The 20,919-nt window shown below is 40.9% G+C and overlaps 1 protein-coding gene across 1 annotated transcript in view; it reads right to left on the reverse strand.

The window, feature by feature from the left end:
* The window catches only part of LOC134660522 (fatty acyl-CoA reductase wat-like), a 28,490-nt gene that overhangs the window by 4,413 nt on the left and 3,158 nt on the right, over window positions 1–20,919 (reverse strand). Inside the window, exons 2-10 of the mRNA XM_063516296.1 lie at window positions 16,530–16,891; window positions 12,836–12,966; window positions 8,753–8,875; window positions 5,743–5,868; window positions 4,735–4,880; window positions 3,386–3,495; window positions 2,714–2,791; window positions 1,736–1,856; window positions 827–952 (exon numbers count right to left, since the gene is read on the reverse strand). Coding sequence (XP_063372366.1) covers window positions 827–952; window positions 1,736–1,856; window positions 2,714–2,791; window positions 3,386–3,495; window positions 4,735–4,880; window positions 5,743–5,868; window positions 8,753–8,875; window positions 12,836–12,966; window positions 16,530–16,872 — 1,304 coding nt within the window. The 5' untranslated portion in view covers window positions 16,873–16,891. The remainder of the gene's footprint in view (window positions 1–826; window positions 953–1,735; window positions 1,857–2,713; window positions 2,792–3,385; window positions 3,496–4,734; window positions 4,881–5,742; window positions 5,869–8,752; window positions 8,876–12,835; window positions 12,967–16,529; window positions 16,892–20,919) is intronic.

The following is a 20,919-nucleotide window of genomic DNA, read 5'->3' on the forward strand; positions in this document are numbered from 1 at the left end:
ACACCGCATTTGAAAAGGGGTTCTTGTCTATATGCTTGAGGTTGTGCGTCATGAACTCGGCCCACTTATCTTTCTGTGGCTCCGCCATCTAGAGATTCTAGACTAGAGCGAACGGGAGGCGATCGGGCGGTGAAATACCTAGAGCAATTAAGGGCCGGTCGGCCTAGGTGGGTGTATGCGGTGGACGCGAATCTGTGCGAGCTCCAGCCAGCACATGATTGGCGCGACAGTATCTCGCGGCGAGATAGACTACCCGTCCCTCTTTTATTAACATATTTAGAAAAAGACGGGTGCAGGTGGCGAGAAACAGCACAGGACCGGGATCTGTGGCGAACAGTTGTAATAGAGCCCAAGACACTTTGTGTCGCTGCGCCAGAGGAATAAGTAAGTTGTAAATGTTATTGACTCACCAAACAGCGTTTGAGAAGGGCTTCTTGTCTATATGCTTATTGTTATTGTGCTTGAGGTTGTGCGTCATGAACTGCCCCACGTGTGTTCGCCACGGAGTTTTCATTTTTATGTGATAAAGTGTCAGGGAACCGCGTTGAAGTTCGCTAGAAGTTCAGTCGGAACGCTCACCACAAAATAATTAATTATCTTACCACACAGCGTTTGAGAAGGGGTTCTTGTCTATATGCTTGAGGTTGTGCGTCATGAATTCGTCCCATGTGTGTTCTCCGCGGAGTTTGCGGAGAGAGGTAGCCACGGAACCGCCAGAACTTAATTGATACCCTTCGGCCAAAACTCATCTGCGTGCGCGTGAAGTTCGCTAAATAGTCTAGTCGGAATGAGTCGGAACGCTCACCACATAATAATAAAATCTTACCACACAGCATTGGAGAAGGGGTTCTTGTCTATATGCTTGAGGTTGTGCGTCATGAATTCGCCCCACGTGATGCGGTTCTCCACGGAGCTGACGTAGTTGAAGATAGGGGGTTCGGGGGGCGGTGACCTGGACAAGAATGAATGAATTATTTACTGGTCAAATTAGTGGCTCTGTGAGCTGTAGACCTAGCGATAAGCTTTATAAGCTTAAAGGGGTCCACTGATTAACAGTCCGCCGGATGATATCGGCCTGTCAGTTAGAGCAAAAAGTCTACAGTTCCGAACAACTGACTGGCCGATACCGTCCCCCCGGGTCCACTTAAGAGTGGCTCACAGTGAACTCGCAACGGTCTTAAAGGGGCCCACTGATTAACAGTCCGCCGGACGGTATCGGCCTGTCAGTTGTTCGGAACTGTCAACTTTTTGTTCTAACTGACAGGCCGATACCGTCCGACGGACTGTTAATGGGTCCCTTAAGTGCCATATAGGTACTCTACTGTCACTTAAGTCCTTTATGCGAATTTCTGCCATTTGAAACAGGTATTCAAAAACCGGCCAAGTGCGAGTCGGACTCGCGTTCCAAGAGTTCCGTAGATTAAGTCCGACTCACGTTTGACTGCACATTTCTAATAGGCTTTCTTGTCATCTATTGGTGAAGAACTATATTGTGTATTTTTTTTTTAAATTTTAGACCCAGTAGTTTCGGAGATAAAGGGGGCGAATAGTCGGATAGACAGACAGACAGACGCACAAGTGATTCTATAATTAAGGGTTCCGTTTTTTCCTTTTGAGGTACGGAACCCTAAAAACGAAAAATAAACGAACTACTGAACCCTCATAAAATTTTACGAGAATCGATAGCAGTGCGACACAAAACTAGGCTGATAAATGCTCTCATAGATACGAGTACCTCTTGTAAATTTTGTGAACGTTGGCAGCGGCCACCATGAGGCAGTTGACCGTCATGTCGACCGGCACGATGTCCGCTGTGACTTGCTCGTCGCATTGCAGGGTTCTGAGGATACCCGTTACTGAAACAAGAGTTGCGGATTTCTGTATTAACCTTTTCAACGCCAAGAGCCACTAAAGTGGTCGAGTGCTGTCGTGCCCATGACGCCAACAGCCACTAAAAAGGCTATGACGGACGCTGTCAAAGCAATTTTCCTGCTGACAGATAAGGTTTATTTTCGCTCTTCATATTGCAACCATTTGGCGTATAAGCCACATTTTAGCATGGGACGAAAAGCGTTGAAAAGGTTAAAAGAATAAGTTTTTGGCAAAAATTTCATTTTTGGTACAGTCGCCATCAGATATATCGGAGCGGCCAAGGTGATCACAAATATCTGACACGCACTCTTAACGCCTTGAGAATAGAGGCGAGTTCAGATATTTGTGAGCGCCTTGGCTGCTTCGATATATCTGATGGCGACGCGTACAAGCTTTTAAGCTGTACTTTTCTCACCACAGGCAACTAATACTCGTTATACAATTCTAGATGCGTTGTTTTATCACAGAGTGCCTATGGCCACCTCCTGTCTCCATCATCAGATCAGCTCGATGGTACCATAATATTACATTGTCAATTAAGGTATGCAAACTTTCAGCTTCATCGGAAACCGGGAAGTGGGTCAAATTTAACTGGCAAGATTTGACCCGTACATATATACATAGTGGGCGAAGTCGCGGGCAGAGCTAGTGATTAAAAAACCGGCCAAGTGCGAGTCGGACTCGCGTTCGCGCATATGCGTACCAAATTCCAACTTAATTGGTCCAGTAGTTTCCGAGAACATAGGCTGTGACAGACGGACAGACAGACGCATGAGTGATCCTATAAGGGTTCCGTTTTTTCCTTTTGAGGTACGGAACCCTAAAAAGTAGTGATACCCACCAGTGCCGATGGCAACTCCTGTGGGTCCATACATGTTGTCCAGCCAGCATACTAGCGGCTCTCTCGCAGTTGATGTTACTGTAAATATAAACATACAGTAAGGTCAGATGGCAGTCGCTTTCGTAAAAACTAGTGCCACGCCAATTCTTGGGATAGTAGCCAAGCGGTCTCCGTGCCATGAGCCGTGCAAAAAGCCTGGACATCAAACAAAATACACAGTAAATAGTACGGTGAAATATTATATTCCTACTTTGCTCCAAAATTAGAAATGAGTGAGAGGGGCCTTGACCCCGCTCCGGGTTTTTCCTGATGCAAAGGCAATACAACGTGGCAACGCAGCGCGCGTGATGGGCACCTTTGCGTCAGGGACAGCCTGGGACGGGTTTTAGTAAGTAGTTATTTTTTATATTTTTAGTTGGTATTTAAATTAGAAATTTAATTTAAACTTTAATATTATTATAATGTGCTGCCAATTACCGAACATTCTCGTTTGGTGTGCCTCGGTGGAAACTACGGAAACGTTCGAGTATTTGTCATGCTACTTCAGTCAACCTCAGTACTTTTTGTACGGAGACTGACTGAAATAGACACATTCGTCCGTGAAAATACGATGGAAAATGATTTTGCACATCTGTATAAAATTACTCATTCTGTATTTTTCTTGTTACTCACCTATCGCAGGCCTGAAGATGCCCAGCGGAAGGTCTCCAGCGTTTTTCCTCAACTCTTTCTCCGCCAGTGCTTTGGTGAACGTGTAGGTATTCGGCCAGGGACCTAGGATGCTGAAATAATTATGAGAATAAGAGAATTTACATTACATTACAGAAAAACATTGGTAGCGTAGTGGTAAGAGAAGAGCGTGCTACTTCTAATCTGGAAAGTCGCAGAAGGCGCTCGTAGAATCGGGAGTCAAATATCAGAATGGAAATTGTATAACAAATCCAGTTAAACCCAAACTTTCAATTGCTTATAATGCTTATCGTAAAACAATTTAAAAAAGTGCAGAAACGTATCATTTTCTGTACCTTATAGAACAGCAATGACCCACTTTCAGAGCATGAGAAATGAAAAGGAATTATTTATTGCAAATTAAGACCTGGTTAACCATTACGTAACCATTTTGGTTTACGGGTCAGTAGGCAGTTGTTTTAGTCAAAAATGAGTAGGTAGCGGAGTTTGGGATGCAACCGGGAAATCGTTAAAAAGATCACTTACGTGGGTAACATCTGGTTGATCTGTTCATCTGTCAGTTTGTCTATCACCGTCTCCAGGTGCTCGCAGCTGGTTGCGCAGAGGTAGAACCGCTCCTGAACCGCTTCCAGGTGGAAGTTGATAAAGGGAAGGTACTTACGTGAGTAACATCTGGTTGATCTGTTCATCTGTCAGTTTGTCTATCACCGTCTCCAGGTGGTCGCAGCTGGCTGCGTAGGGGTAGAACCGCTCCTGAACCGCTTCCAGGTGGGAGTTGATAAAGGTACTTACGTGGGTAGCATCTGGTTGATCTGTTCATCTGTCAGTTTGTCTATCACCGTCTCCAGGTGGTCGCAGCTGGTTGCGCAGGGGTAGAACCGCTCCTGAACCGCTTCCAGGTGGAAGTTGATAAAGGTACTTACGTGGGTAGCATCTGGTTGATCTGTTCATCTGTCAGTTTGTCTATCACCGTCTCCAGGTGGTCGCAGCTGGCTGCGCAGGGGTAGAACCGCTCCTGAACCGCTTCCAGGTGGAAGTTGATAAAGGGAAGGTACTTACGTGGGTAACATCTGGTTGATCTGTTCATCTGTCAGTTTGTCTATCACCGTCTCCAGGTGGTCGCAGCTGGCTGCGCAGGGGTAGAACCTCTCCTGAACCGCTTCCAGGTGGAAGTTGATAAAGGGAAGGTACTTACGTGGGTAACATCTGGTTGATCTGTTCATCTGTCAGTTTGTCTATCACCGTCTCCAGGTGGTCGCAGCTGGCTGCGCAGGGGTAGAACCGCTCCTGAACCGCTTCCAGGTGGAAGTTGATAAAGGGAAGGTACTTACGTGGGTAACATCTGGTTGATCTGTTCATCTGTCAGTTTGTCTATCACCGTCTCCAGGTGGTCGCAGCTGGCTGCGCAGGGGTAGAACCGCTCCTGAACCGCTTCCAGGTGTGAGTTGGAGTACGCTGTTGAGACATGCATGAACACCTGGAAATTATGAGGAATTACAGTGATATGAGCGCTAGTGTGGTTATTCATATATTGTACCTACATAGGTACAGTCAGCAGCAAAAGTTGCTAACATCAAACAAACATCAAATGTGACGTTATCTATGAAAAGGGACCTTATTATCGATGGCGCTTACGCCATTATTAACGATGCTCCGATGTAAATACAATGGCGCGAGACGCTGTGCGGCGTAAGCGCCATCTACAACAAGGTCCCTTTTCATAGATAATGCCCCAAATATCAATATAGTATAGGTTGTCTGGAAGAGATCGCTTTTTACCAAAAAAACTGTTGTTCACCTTTTCTACAGTTGCTTTTAAATTGTGTTTTCTGTATTGAGGCATAGATTGAGGTGTGCAATAATAAAAGTAATATGTATATTGTATTGTATTCTGTGGACCTTATGACTTTTGCCGCCGATTAATGAAAACCGGACAAGTGCGAGTCGGACTCGCCCACCGAGGGTTCCGTACTTTTAATATTTGTTGTTATAGCGGCAACAGAAATACATCATCTGTGAAAATTTCAACTGTCTTAGCTATCACGGTTCATGAGATACAGCCTGGTGACAGACAGAGACGGACAGTGGAGTTTCTTTCTCTCCCGTTTTTACCCAAAAAATATAAATAGTTGGTATAAAAAAATTGAGTCTAAGTGTAAGGCCTGAGTGGACGCTCGCTCGGCGACGCGTGCAGCGTGGCTGCGGGCTCGCGCGTGATGTGAGCAGCGTGCACTAAGGCCGCTCCTATACGTGCGCATTTGTTTAACATGCACGCCGCACGCCCCGCCCCGCTGCACGCACAACAAGAGCGTCCACTCAGGCCTTACACTTAAACTCACGCTCAAGTCCTTCATATCTCTCGCGAGCCTGAGCAGATGTAGCGGCGCGCGAACATTCGTGGCGAGCGCCGCTCGGAGGTGCTCGTCGAACTTGACCGTGGCCGCCGAATGGAACACCACGTTCACCTGAAATAGGGTAATCATTTAAAAATTTGGACCTACGAAAAATTACTACTTAGTTACTGTTGCTAGCAATGTGACGTAAATGTACTAAACTAAGTGCCAGTTGCACTATTCGTACTTGACAGACTGATCAATGTCGCCCTGCGCGCCGCGCGGTTTACTAAGCTATGTATGACTATGAAACTCTCCAATCCTACAATAAAATTTAGCGAACTCTTTAACGAAGACAAACAGTTTGGTGCAATGTTAAATGAAACAGTCGTCAACCTTCCCTTCATTATATATATTAGAAACAGCCAAATTTGTACGTAAAAATATTAACCTCTATGAATCCAATACAAATCCTCGCCGAAATCATGATTTAGCCTTACCGGAACCCAAAATAGAGATGTTTAAAAAAAGTCCATACTACAGGTCTATCCACATAATTAACAATAAAAAAAATCTTTGCCATACATTTTTGTCTACCTCTCCTTGACCATTTCTATGGAACAGCTCAATTTTTTTTTAATATTACAAAATTGACCCCATAGTAAAAGTTGTTCAAAATCATGAAAAGATTCAGGTTTGATTATCTTGTATCACGTTTTAGATTACACCCTGTATAATAGCATTCCCAGACAAATTAAACCAGAAGAAAATTATAATACATTTGTTAATAAATTGAAACAACTACTTATAAATAAAGCCTACTATTCAATAGCCGAATTTTTGGAGGAATAACAATCTTATGTCCATACTTTCACAATTTACATGGTCTATTTTTCATAATCTTGCAAATATATCTAAGACCTAATTAGAGTAATTGTTGGTTTATGTAATGCAAATTCTATACATTGTTATTTTTTTTTTGTATTATAAACTACGAGCATTTATTGTAATAAGACTTTTAGTATAAGATTAAAACTAATTGCTATACCCTGTCCGGGTTCATGTTCACATATGTGTACCTTGTATACTTATAATGTTGTACATGATTGCAATGATTAAATGATTAAATGAACAGTTAACAACATTTAATTAGCAATAGTTAATCCCTAATCTGAACGGGAACTTTCCATGTGGAAACTTGGATGAGAGTTTCCTCATTAAAGTTTCCAGAAGTTTGTGAAGGTTTTGCGAATGCAGCGAATGTTCTACTACTTGCACATTGTATATAGTTATCTCTACAGGTTGAAAGGTCAGATGGCAGTCGCTTTTGTAAGAATAAATGTCTCCGTAGTGTGTGTCTAAAGCAATAGGGATGTTGCGAATATCCGCATCCGCAACCGCGGAACTTCCGCATTATTTTCAACAGCCGCATCCGCATCCGCATAAAATCGATGCGGATTTAATGCGAATGCGGATGTGGAACAGGTCGGTACAGGAACGTCTTAGCATCGGCGTAAGTGCTAGACTGCTAGGTAATTTAGTCATTAGCCAATAAACCTATTAGAAATTAGCAGTCAAGCGTGAGTCGGACTTAATATACGGAACCCTTGGAACGCGAGTCCGACTCGCACTTGGCCGGTTTTTTGAAATAAAAATTACTAAAATGTAATATTTGACGTTTTTTATGTACCTATCTTGATATCCGCATCCGCATCCGTAGATGTGAGCCTTTAAAAATCTGCATCCGCATCCGCATCCGCGGAAGTCAAAAAATCGGCATCCGCAACATCCCTGGTCTAAAGTAGAGGGTTAAGACAGTCGCCGGCAAGCTCGGCCGAATTTCACCTTCCCATACAAACGGAGTTTCGTTCTCATTTTAAAACTACGCGTTGTATTGTAATTAAACTTTGCACATACAATGACATGAGGTATATCTAGTCCTGTAATTAGTTTATATAGCTCTACCCTAGTAGCACGGTCGCATTTTTATCATTTGTCACCATGCCTGTCACGTTCTATTCAAGTATGTAAGTGCGAAAATGACGGGCATAGTGATAGTCGATAAAAATGGAACCGTGCTGAGCCCGCTAGTTTATAAAACAAACAAAATAGAGCAAAAACAAGTTTTGTATGAAAAACTAAAATTCATTATTAAATTATACAACGGGACTTAATCGCGTATCTAAGTTTTAAGATTTACCTCCGACGATTTCTTTTGTCTTCTCCGAGACCACGGGGACAACGCCGTCCTCGAAACGTCGGAGGTAAATCTTAAAACTTAGATACGCGATTAAGTCCCGTTGTATAATTTAATAATGTGTAAAAATCGTGAAAGTTTAAATCAGTGTTAAACTTAAATTCGCTGTGTTTTCTTAACTATGGTATCTGAAGCTACATAAACTAATTACAGACATAGATATACCTTATCCTACTGTAGTAAAAAGTTTCAGTGCAAACTAGCTACTCGTTATAAATTAGAGCGTTTATATGAAGAACCGAGCTAGCCGGGGACAAGAGCCAACAGGAGCTAAGATTTAAATATTTTAGGTAAATATACCCGTCTCGCTAACGGAAGCGGCTCCTAAAACTAGTGCGATAAGGACAAGGCGAAAAACCCTGCGTAAAAATCTCAAAAATCGAGGTTTCGTACTCGACTGTTTCCTCCTCCAAAACTTAACCAATCGTAACCAAATTTGGAAATCTAAATGATTATGACATTATCTGTGTCGGACCGTTTTGCTTTTTTGACTAATTGATATCAGTTTTGAATAGCACGCCTCTCATTGCGGCATAGTCAATTAGGCCATTTTGGCCATTTTTGAAGGGCTCTAGCGCCTTAAAAAACAAAAATATCAAAAAAAGCAAACCGGTCCGACACAGATATTGACAATATTAATCTGTGTTGAAAAAATCATTGCTCTAGCTTCAAAACCCACGGAGGAAACAGTCGAGTACGTTTGTATGGAGAAATGACCACTCCTGTTGGCTCTTAAGCAAAACTACTCAAAATTCCTACCTTCTCTGTAAGTATTTGCCTGTCAGACAGTGAAAGGCCGAGCCCCACCGCCTCGCAGTCTCCCGGCATCACCACTACTTTGTGCCGGAACTTCGGCACGTCTTGCTTCAGCCTGTCGAATACCTGGGAACAATGAAAACACTTTAATATTTGCTCCTGAGCTACCGGTGTTATCTAGGTATGTGGCCCACTACCATAAAATGTGCCTACTTTGCTCCAAAATTCTTTTAAAGGCAAGCTCGGTTCTCCTAAAAAAAATAGAGCTAAACAAGCAAAAAAAACGGTCACCCATCCAAGTACTGACCCCGCCCAACGTTGCTTAACTTCGGTCAAAAATCACGTTTGTTGTATGGGAGTCCCACTTAAATCTTTATTTTATTCTGTTTTTAGTATTTGTTGTTATAGCGGCAACAGAAATACTGATGTATTTCTGTTGCCGCTGTGTCTGTGAAAATTTCAACTGTCTAGCTATCCCGGTTCGTGAGATACAGCCTGGTGACAGACGGACGGACAGACGGACGGACGGACGGACGGACGGACGGACGGACGGACAGCGGAGCCTTAGTAATAGGGTCCCGTTTTAACCCTTTGGGTACGGAACCCTAAAATAATAGGGTCCCGTTTTAACCCTTTGGGTACGGAACCCTAAAATAAAAACGCGGCCAAGCTTGCCGGCGACTCTTAATTAGGGTTGCCAACCGTACTATATTATATAGTATTGTACTATATTTTGGCTATCTGTACTGTATAATTTTGGAAAAATATATAGCACGCTAAAATACTATATTTCCGATTAAACGTATTTTACACTTATGTTTAGTATTTTATCTAAAAGTACTATATTTTTTTGAAATTACTATATTTTTGATGCCTTATTCTGGAAAATACTATATTCCACCAAAAAATAGTTGGCAACCCTTCTCTTAATATAAACTTTTAAATAATTGTATTTATGTGATAAACTTGATCATACTTGATACAGGTATGTTGATATATGTGCCGATTTAAAGTAGACCATCACAACTATCATGTTATAACACCTAAATGTGGTTGTGATATAGTTATCATATACAGGATGCCCAGGAATTAATGGATAACCTTCTAACCACCAATTACTAGGCACGCTGTATAAAAACTGTCGGAGCACAATCCCCCAATCGGAGGTCAATGCACATTTTACAGTATTCAATTTGGTTGACTGTACCTTTTACCTAGAAGGAAAACCCACATTGCCTTGACATATTTACTGACACAACCTTAAACATGACATGAGCATGTCAAAGAAAACACTCGTGTCTTGTGTCAACATCGCCAAGGGCCCTACGGTCAAATAAAATGGACACATATTGATTCTGTTCGAGTGCAATAAACAAATATGGTTCAATGCCAGTGATGAAAACAGATGCATATTAAAGTATAATATTTAATATTGATGTTTAAAATTTAAATAAAGCAAAGTACTCAACCCACTTTGATACACCGTGGATACGTATACGTGGGTACATACAGCCACAGAGAAATATAAGTAAAGAAAGAGTGGTAACTCCAAACGCGAGTTATTTCGTAGTCGACATCTAGTGATTCTAGCGTCAAGTTGCGGACATTATTAGTTCTGCCAGCCTATTATGGATAGCTTTATCCATCTTTATCCACGTGATAAAATAACTGTCACTGTTTAACACCGTGGGAAAGAAAGTGACGGACACCGTTTTATCACGCTGTCACGTAGACAAGAACGACCATCATATCCGTACTGCTAGTTATGGATTTATCCACGTGATAAAATAACTGTCACTTTTTAACACCGCGGGATAGAAACTAGGTAACGGATATCATTTTATCACGCTGTCGCGTCGACAAGAACGACCATCATATCCGTTGGTTCAAGGCGCAATTAATGACCGAAAATGATTAAAAGTTTAACTCGACTGTAACCATTTTGAAGGTACTCTGAAACACGATTTACCACGATGATGATAGTTATGGTAAACCACAGCTCAGATTAAAGGGCCTCAAGGTTATGAAATAGACAGGCTACCATCCAAATCTAGGTTTTCTTGTGGTTACGATCACAGTTCTGATCAATTGTGACGTTATCTATAAAAAGGGACTTATTGTCGATGGCGCTTACGCCATTATTAACGATGCTCCGATATAAATACAATGCCGCGCGACGCTGTGCGGCGTAAACGCCATCGACAATAAGGTCCCTTTTCATAGATAATGCCCCAATTTACTACTAGTGCATTCAAAACTTCCAATTACACTTGACATATTTCGATTTTCGTCACGCTTATGATATTTGTAATTTGACAGGCAAATCTTGTATGTACATTCTAGACCAGTAGCCGCACCATGAGTTGGCAAATACTCTTAGCGACTGCGTAAACTCGATCGCATTTCCTCTCGATCGCACCAATACACAGTACGAGTGTGATGGACTGCGATCGACTTCATGCAGTCGCTAACGTAGCAAACGTCAAGTGTCAACTCGTAGGAACCTTGTACAGTCAGCAGCGGAAGCTGCTAGCGGGCGAGGTGTTCAAAATTATCTTGACGCGACTTTATTGTTAAGGGAACAAGAGCGTGACAAGGTAATTGTGAACTCCTCGCCCGCTTAGTAACTTCTGCTGCTGACTGTATTGTATCTGACAGACACACGGTTCATTCGCGAATTTTCCACAACCTATCGATTGATAAATGCAATGCACCTACACTGCATATTTGTATGGTCGCCACGTCTCATTGAGACATCCATGCCGCAAGACTAAATATGAAATGTATGGCAGGCCCATTCAAAACAAATGAATCATGAGCAATCGGACAAATGTGCGTTTGCATTTGCGAAATTTATAGCTTTTTCACAGGGGGCTACCGTAAAACCGGCAAATTAGATTAGATTAGATTATTTATTTCATGAAATAAATTACAGTACAACTTTGCCTAAGCCAAAATTATAAGAATTTACATCACAATCGTCAAAAACTAAAAACTAACATGCAAGAATTCCATAAACCATTATATAATTTAATATTTTATCTCCCAAAAACTCCCAAAAAGGATCGTCAGGGTAGTAATAGTAAAGTCAGTAATTCACAATAAATATAAATATGAAATATATGTCAATTTTTCATTATAAAGAGTAATTACCATAAAAATATTTAATAATAACAGAAATATGTCAGTTGAATAAGGCAATAAAATTTATATTATGCAAAAGTAAGATGTGAAAGAGAAAAAATCCCGCAATTTACGAATGTCGATTTTCGCGGTTATAGCCCAGGTCGTTTTAAGAGTCCATCAACGTGCTCACTAGCGCCAATGAATAATTGTGATCACGCCGCATTTGGCACGAGCGGCTTCTCCAACAGGAAGCTTGGAGAAGAATGGAGAACTTACAGGATCGTCGAGAATCTCTTCTATCCTCGTGTAGATGTCCTTCCCTCGCTTCTGCCGCACCAGCACGTGTTCTCCACGCCGGGACACGAGCGGAGAAGCTTTCTTCACGAGGAAGCCTGGAGAATGAAGAACTTACAGGATCGTCTAGAATCTCTTCTATCCTCGTGTAAATGTCCTTCCCTCGCTTCTGCCGCACCAGCAGGTAGTTCTCCACGCCGGGGCACGAGCGGAGAAGCTTTCTTCACGAGGAAGCCTGGAGAATGAAGAACTTACAGGATCGTCTAGAATCTCTTCTATCCTCGTGTAGATGTCCTTCCCTCGCTTCTGCCGCACCAGCAGGTAGTTCTCCACGCCGGGGCACGAGCGGAGAAGCTTTCTTCACGAGGAAGCCTGGAGAATGAAGAACTTACAGGATCGTCTAGAATCTCTTCTATCCTCGTGTAGATGTCCTTCCCCCGCTTTTGCCGCACCAGCAGGTAGTTCTCCACGCCGGGGCACGAGCGGAGAAGCTTTCTTCACGAGGAAGCCTGGAGAATGAAGAACTTACAGGATCGTCTAGAATCTCTTCTATCCTCGTGTAGATGTCCTTCCCCCGCTTTTGCCGCACCAGCAGGTAGTTCTCCACGCCGGGGCACGAGCGGAGAAGCTTTCTTCACGAGGAAGCCTGGAGAATGAAGAACTTACAGGATCGTCTAGAATCTCTTCTATCCTCGTGTAGATGTCCTTCCCCCGCTTTTGCCGCACCAGCAGGTAGATGTTCTCCACGCCGGGACACGAACGGAGAAGCTTCTCCATCAGAACCTTGCCGAGGAAGCCTGGAGAAGAATGGAGAACTGTAGTCAGTGCTATAGATATATACAAATACAGAATACAAATACAAATACAAATAATTTATTGAGAGAAGTATAGAACCCACTGTTGCTCTTAAAGACTAAGAATTTATAGACATAATTTACAAATGCCTGCACTAGGATTCCCTGTGTTATATGCATGTTATATGATTAATCTTCTGGTGCTTTATTTCACGCATGGTGTAAAATAATTTATTTTAAATACAGCCAAATACCCTATTGGCGTAGGCACTAATTTGTACGAAAGCGACTGCCATCTGACCTTCCAACTCAGAGGGGAAACTAGGCCTTATTGGGATATGTCCGGTTGCGTTGCAATTATGTATTATGACGATCACATCCTGCGATCAGATGATCGATTAAAATAGATTATAGGTACAATGTTTATGTATTTAGAAATTGGGTCGAGGATAGAGAAAATTTTGTAAGAAGGTCGAGTTTCCATTATTTTTAATAATTGAAATTGAACAAAATTATTTCAGACACATTATCCATATCATTGGTTAGTAGCAAAATAACAAAACAAAACAATAATAAACTAATCAAAAAGACCTCAGCGAGCTGTACCGGATTCAAAGGTGCCCATCACACTGGCCGCGTTGCCACTTTGGATAGCGATGGCCAACCTTTGCACCAGTTACGAAAAAAATAATTTATACTTGGTCAACTAGATCTTGACAGTAGAAAAAGGCGGCAAATTTGAAAAGTGTAGGCGCGAAGGGATATCGTCCCATAGAAAATTTGAATTTCTCGCCTTTTTTTACTGTCAAGATTTGGTTGACCAAGTATATTACCTTATCCTAACTCGCAGTCTAGATTGCCCGCTGTCACCGGTGACCTAACTATGTACCTACATTCATACTACATGTACCTACATATACTTGATACATACTGCGATGCATTCTGAAAATTAAAAATAATGGGGTCGAGGTCACAGACTATTTTAGATGTAGACCACGTTTCTGCTTTTTAAAATTCTATCAATGCTGACTGACACTTTTTATCGACCTTGTGTCCAGTACATTTCTTTAACATTGGAGTCAGTGATGGACTAATAGAAACGTATGCCGGTCAAACAGATTACTGTGTTATCGTTTTTCCTGTAGACATACACAAGAGTTAAGGGCTATAAAGGTTAATTTTGTTATTTAACCCTTATCCACGTGAAAAGGTCCTCCTTTTATTTAGAGAACTATGATAAAATCATTACTTACATGCCCACAAGCTGTTAACTATTGCCCGCAGGAGAGAAAACTAGTGTGTTAGCGCTAACTGTACATTTTTCTCTCCTGTGGGCAATAGTTAACAGCTTGTGGGCATGTAAGTAATGATTTTATTGCTGACTGTACATGTGTACAAATTGTACATAGTGTTTCAACTAAAACGAATAAACATATTCTTTGAATATTAAAAAGTCATTAGTATTTTTTATCGGCTACAGAAACGGTACTTTAATTTGAGAAACACCGAGAAATTAAACATTACAAAAATAACAGTAAGTATTTATTATAAGCATCTGTATGCACGTGTACCATATATATTGAAATTATAATAGAACATATTTTCATGGTGTAGACTGTAGAGCAGTGGTTCCTAACCTTTTCAGTCCGGTCACCCCTATGACTAACTAGGGAACCTGATTTTACCCCTCCTCCCAATGGTAATAAAAAATGTTGCGAATATCCGCATGCGCAACCGCGGAACTTCCGCATTATTTTCAACATCCGCATCTGCATCCGCATTCGCATAAAATTGATGCGGAGTTTAATGCGGATGCGGATGTGGAACAGGTCGGTACAGGAACGTCTTAGCATCATCGGCGTAAGTGCTAGACTGCTAGGTAATTTAGTCATTAACCAAAAAAACCTATTAGAAATGAGAATGAGCAGTCAAGCGTGAGTGGGACTTAATGTACGGAACCCTTGGAACGCGAGTCCGACTCGCACTTGGCCGGTTTTTTGAAATAAAAATTACTGAAATGTAATATTTGACGTTTTTTATGTAGGTACCTACCTATCTTGACATCCGCATCCGCATCCGCATCCGCGGATGTCAAAAAATCGGCATCCGCAACATCCCTAATTGCAACATCGGTCAGAAAAAAGATCTAATGACGAAATAAAATATATTAAAAAAAACTTAATAAAGTCAGTTTATTGTTGACAAAATAGAGCCAACTATCGTACACATCGTCAAGCACAATGTTATAAAACAAAATCCGTCAAAATAAAAATATTTAAAACACAATGTTTCAGAAAAAAACAAACTGACAGACAAGTGATCCTATAGCGTTATTTTTTTTTCCTTTTTACGGAACCCTAAAAAAATCAAAGTAATTTGTGGAGTTATACATAAAAAGGGACCTTATTGTCGATAGCGGTTACGCCATTATTAACAATGCCGCGCGACGCTGTGCTGCGTAAGCGCCATCGACAATAAGGTCCCTTTTCATAGATAATGCCCCATTTTGCTTTCTAAAGCAGGGCTCTCCGAACCCCGGCTCGCGGGCCTAGTCCGGCCCGCGTAGCGTTCCAATCCGGCCCGCCGACAGCGTTCCAATCCGGCCCGCGGGAGCCAGGCTCCAGATGTTCAGCCCTAACAGCAGCAACCAGATACACCCCCCTCGGCGCCGAGGGTGGCCCGCGCGAAAATTCTGAGGCGCAATATGGCCCTCGGGTAAAAATGTTTGGAGACCCTTGTTCTAAAGCATCATTTAGGTTAAAATTAAAATGAACAAACGTTACGACAACCTTGAACTTATGAGGTCAAGGTCAACCAATTGGTGTAAAATTATTAAGTTAAACTTTTTGTCTCGTAATTATTTTTTTTGTATTTTTTTAATAGTAGCGAATCCGCTCTATTGATCTTGTTAAAAAAGGCTTTTAATTTTGTGTGGGATATTGAGTTTCCGCTGCATTACGTAGTTACTTACATACGAGTATAAAAGTACCCACTAGAACAGCGGTCGGCAACCCGCGGCCCGCGGGCCGCATGCAGCCCGTGAACCTGTCACTTGCGGCCCGCGAGCCTCCCTGGCTATTTTGTATGTAATATTGACAAACGACAATGTCTGATAAAATCATAAATCTTAACAACGTGCGGCCCGCGTCTACTTTGTTAACTACTATGTGGCCCTTGGCTGCTAAAAGGTTGCCGACCGCTGCACTAGAACGTGACGATCCGTAAAAAAAATTTTCTGTCAAAAAATCTGGATTGAAAGCACTAATTTAGGCGCTAATATGATTCTTATTAAAACAAAGATAAATGTAAGATTAGAAAATTAAAGACAGGTGACACACTATTTACACTGTTATCCAGAAAAATATCCAGTACGGCTACCATCAGTTTGGCACTGACATAAACGCCATCGAGAACGTAATTTACTTTCTATACTCTCGTACTCGTATATTAGTGCGAACGAGATGTATAGAAAGTTAATTTACGTTCTCGATGGCGTTTATGTCAGATTTGACACTGTCAGTGACTCGTGGTACGGACTCTTATCAGAAAAAACGGATTAAACTCACCTGTCGCGCCGGTAATCATCACATTCTTCCCATCATAAAACTTTTGTATTTCTGTCAATTTCCTCTCATCTTTCCTACACTCCAAACACTCCTCCAACTTTTTACTGCTCAAATCATTTATAATCTCCAAATTCCTGTTTTCCTGTTCCATATTTCCGTTTATCTCTTGATTCCTGTCGATTTCCTGTCGAATTAGAACGTTCTCCTTCATGCTTCCTGTTTTCACCGTTTGTTTCTCCTGTTTTAAGTTCCTGCTCCTGTCCGCGCTTTCCTGTGCGTTCCTGTTCTCCATTTTCATGTCCAGCGTTTCGATAATGTTACTATTGGTGTCGAGAGTCGCCATTGTGGGAGTTCAGCACATTCTGTGAACAAAAAATATGTAGATTTAATGATAAGATTCAAAACAAAAGGGTTATGAAATGATGCGAACTTATGAGGGCAAGTTTCGACAAAAAAATACCTATTAGGTACCTAAATACCTAAGTATTTTTGAAAAACCGTTACGTGCGCACGTTGTAACACTATCTGAAGTAAAATTAGAACTAGGAGAAATCACGGTAGTGCGAGTTGTTTTTATATGTGCAAAAACCTACATATATATATATGAGCAATATACCTACTCGTATTTTACTATACATATGTATGTATGTATAAGTAACAAGTTTACACAAAACAGACAAAAAAAGGTAAAAAATATATATGTAGGTACAAAGGCGAAGTTATCCCGAAAGGGGATCTCTTCCAGCTAGCCTTTGAGAAAATTCGAAAGGAACAAACAATCAAAGGTGACAGGACAAATTAAAATGAACTTAAAAGTCTTCATAAAAAAAAAACATTAAATCAGAATTATAATTTAGAAGAAAAACATCGTAACCCTCATAATATATTTTGGCACGCCATAATACACATGCATCATGGGTGTCATAGCATTACATAGAGTCAAACAGGCCGACAATGTTTATGCCGTACGTCTTGCACGTAAACAGAAAAACGTGCAGGTTTGTTTATTCAGGTCAAGTGCACAACAATACAAAACATTCAGATCAGGGATGTTGCGGATGCCGATTTTTTGACATCCGCGGATGCGGATGCGTATGCGGATGCGGATTTTGAATGGCTCACATCCGCGGATGCGGATGCGGATGTCAAGATAGGTACATAAAAAACGCCAAATATTACATTTTAGTAATTTTTATTTCAAAAAACCGGACAAGTGCGAGTCGGACTCGCGTTCCAGGGTTCCGTACATTAAGTCCCACTCACGCTTGACTGCTAATTTCTAATAGGTTTTTTTGGCTAATGACTAAATTACCTAGCAGACTAGCACTTGCGCCGATGCTAAGACGTTCCTGTACCAACCTGTTCCACATCCGCATCCACATTAAATCCGCATCGAGTTTATGCGGATGCGGATGCAGATGCGGATGTTGAAAATAATGCGGAAGTTCCGCGGTTGCGGATGCGGATGCGGATATTCGCAACATCCCTGATTCAGATGAAAACCAAGTTGAAGGTGTCATTTTCGTATTTGTAAAATAATTAGCGTGATTGCGGTTTTAACAGACGTCACAGACATTACAGACAAAGTGTTGAGTAAGTTATATGTGACGATATCTGTGAAAAGGGACCTTAATGTCGATGGCGCTTACGCCATTATTAACGATCCTCCGATATAAATACAATGCCGCGCGACGGAGTGCCGCGTAAGGGGCATCGACAATAAGGTCCCTTTTCATAGATAATGCCCCATATATTCCAAGCGTTTTCTGTAATAAGCAATGTAGTTTCCACTGTTTGTGATTTTTTTTTTGTTTCTTGATTACTGTTGAATTTTTGATTTTTTGGTACCATTTTTGTTCAATTTTTCACCAGATAGTCTCTTCGGATTCGGAAGATCAGCGCTTTCAAAGGATGCACTTTCTAGTTTTTTTCCTTTAATGTGTTTGTGTATAAATGCTTAGAAATATCGGTCGTATTTTAGATTACTTGAGTTTTTTTGGCGAATTATGATCATGTTTTATTAGCAATAGGTACCTACAATATTTACAATTATATAAAAAAAAATACCTGAAACCTAAGTACTAAAATAAAAGTTATAAGTACTTTTATTTTTTATTTCTATTCATTTTCTGACCCCATTTGAAAATGTATGATGTGTAGATACTAGATAATATGGCATTATACTTTGCTGCTTACACCTATGGTGTAACGTTGCGCTTGGCCGCTCGACCGAAAAGATGCTTTAATTATACCGCTATTTAGATGCACTACTTTTCTATTTCTTCACTTTGCAGATTCAAGTTTTCATCATTTACGCTACTAGCTCGCCGGCCGTCTTAAACTATGCTGGGGCCCCTGGGCACATAAGAATTGGGGGCCCTTTTGCAAAGTAAAGAAAGCTAATTAAACTAACATTTTACTACTATGATCTTCTATTTATTATGGGTAATCAAATATACTGTTACTGTCTGTCCTTGGGGGCCCCCTGAGGATGGGGGCCCCGGGCACGGGCCCCATGTGCCCTTATGGTAAAGACGGTACTGTAGCTAGCTGACAAGTCATCATCTTCCTCGCGTTGTCCCGGCATTTTGCCACTCATGGGAGCCTGGGGTCCGCTTGGCAACTAATTAGCGTAGGCACTAGTTTTTACGAAAGCGACTGCCGTCTGACCTTCCAACCCAGAGGGTAAACTAGGCTTTATTGGGATTAGTCCGGTTTCCTCACGATGTTTTTCTTCACCGAAAAGCGAATGGTAAATATCAAATGATATTCGTACAGTATAAGTTCCGAAAAACTCATTGATACGAGCCGGGGTTTGAACCCGCGATCTTCGGATTGCAAGTCGCACGCTCTTACCGCTAGGCCATCAGCGCTTTTTTTTCCTGGCTAACTGACAAGTAGTTTTTTTTTTAATTTTGTGACTTAGGGCGTCCGGAAGCTGACCATGGACAGAAAATAAATAATTTCATATTTAAAAAAATAGTACAAGGAACTGTATTGTTATACGTTCGGTATGTAGAGCTATACTTGGTCAACCAGATCTTGACAGTAGAAAAAGGCGGCAAATTTGAAAAATGTAGGCGCGAAGGGATATCGTCCCATAGAAAATTTGAATTACACGCCTTTTTAGGGTTCCGTAGCCAAATGGCAAAAAACGGAACCCTTATAGATTCGTCATGTCTGTCTGTCTGTCCGTCTGTCCGTCTGTCCGTCTGTCCGTCTGTCCGTCTGTCCGTCTGTCTGTCCGTCCGTATGTCACAGCCACTTTTCTCCGAAACTATAAGAACTATACTGTTGAAACTTGGTAAGTAGATGTATTCTGTGAACCGCATTAAGATTTTCACACAAAAATAGAAAAAAAACAATAAATTTTTGGGGTTCCCCATACTTCGAACTGAAACTCAAAATTTTTTTTTCATCAAACCCATACGTGTGGGGTATCTATGGATAGGTCTTCAAAAATGATATTGAGGTTTCTAATATCATTTTTTTCTAAACTGAATAGTTTCCGCGAGAGACACTTCCAAAGTGGTAAAATGTGTGTCCCCCCCCCCCCGTAACTTCTAAAATAACAGAATGATAAAACTAAAAAAAATATATGATGTACATTACCATGTAAACTTCCACCGAAAATTGGTTTGAACGAGATCTAGTAAGTAGTTTTTTTTTATACGTCATAAATCGCCTAAATACGGAACCCTTCATGGGCGAGTCCGACTCGCACTTGGCCGCTTTTTTACTGACAAGATTTGGTTGACCAGCTATAAGTGAAATTTAGCACACGTTATTGTGACCTAGTTTTAAGTGACCTTAACTTTACTCATCGCTTAGAATAGGTATCTTATTAAATATTAATTAAGTTCGTTAACATATTAGGATATAAATGTATGCATATATTGACAAGGAATTAAAAATAACTTTATTACAATTCTCGATACCTACATAAAAGTGATCTTAATTTATATAGGAAATATTGAGCTTTGATGGAATCTATAGTTAGTTATTTTAGCATTAGAAAAAAGGTAAACATCTTGACGTGTCTTTTTACAATAAGTAGGTACCTATTTTCAAAAATATTTTCAATTCACTTGTTATATAGAACTGGAAGAGATCCCTGAAAGGGGTTTAAGCTCGCCTTTGTACAAATGATGTGTTTTTTCATGTTTTATGTTTATTTTTGTACAATAAAGTGTTTTACTACTAATACTATAACTTAGGCTTAGGACTTTTTGCGTGGTTCTATATTCTATGGAATTTTTGGTTGTAAAATAATATACCTATTATAATAAAGTAAAAAAAGACATTTACCTAATATAAATAGTATAATGTAATATATTAATTTACAATGCATTTTATAACTAGATAAATAATATTGTAGCATCACATGTGC

The sequence above is a fragment of the Cydia amplana genome, chromosome 27, assembly GCF_948474715.1.
Source record: "Cydia amplana chromosome 27, ilCydAmpl1.1, whole genome shotgun sequence".
Taxonomy (NCBI): Eukaryota; Metazoa; Arthropoda; class Insecta; order Lepidoptera; family Tortricidae; genus Cydia; species Cydia amplana.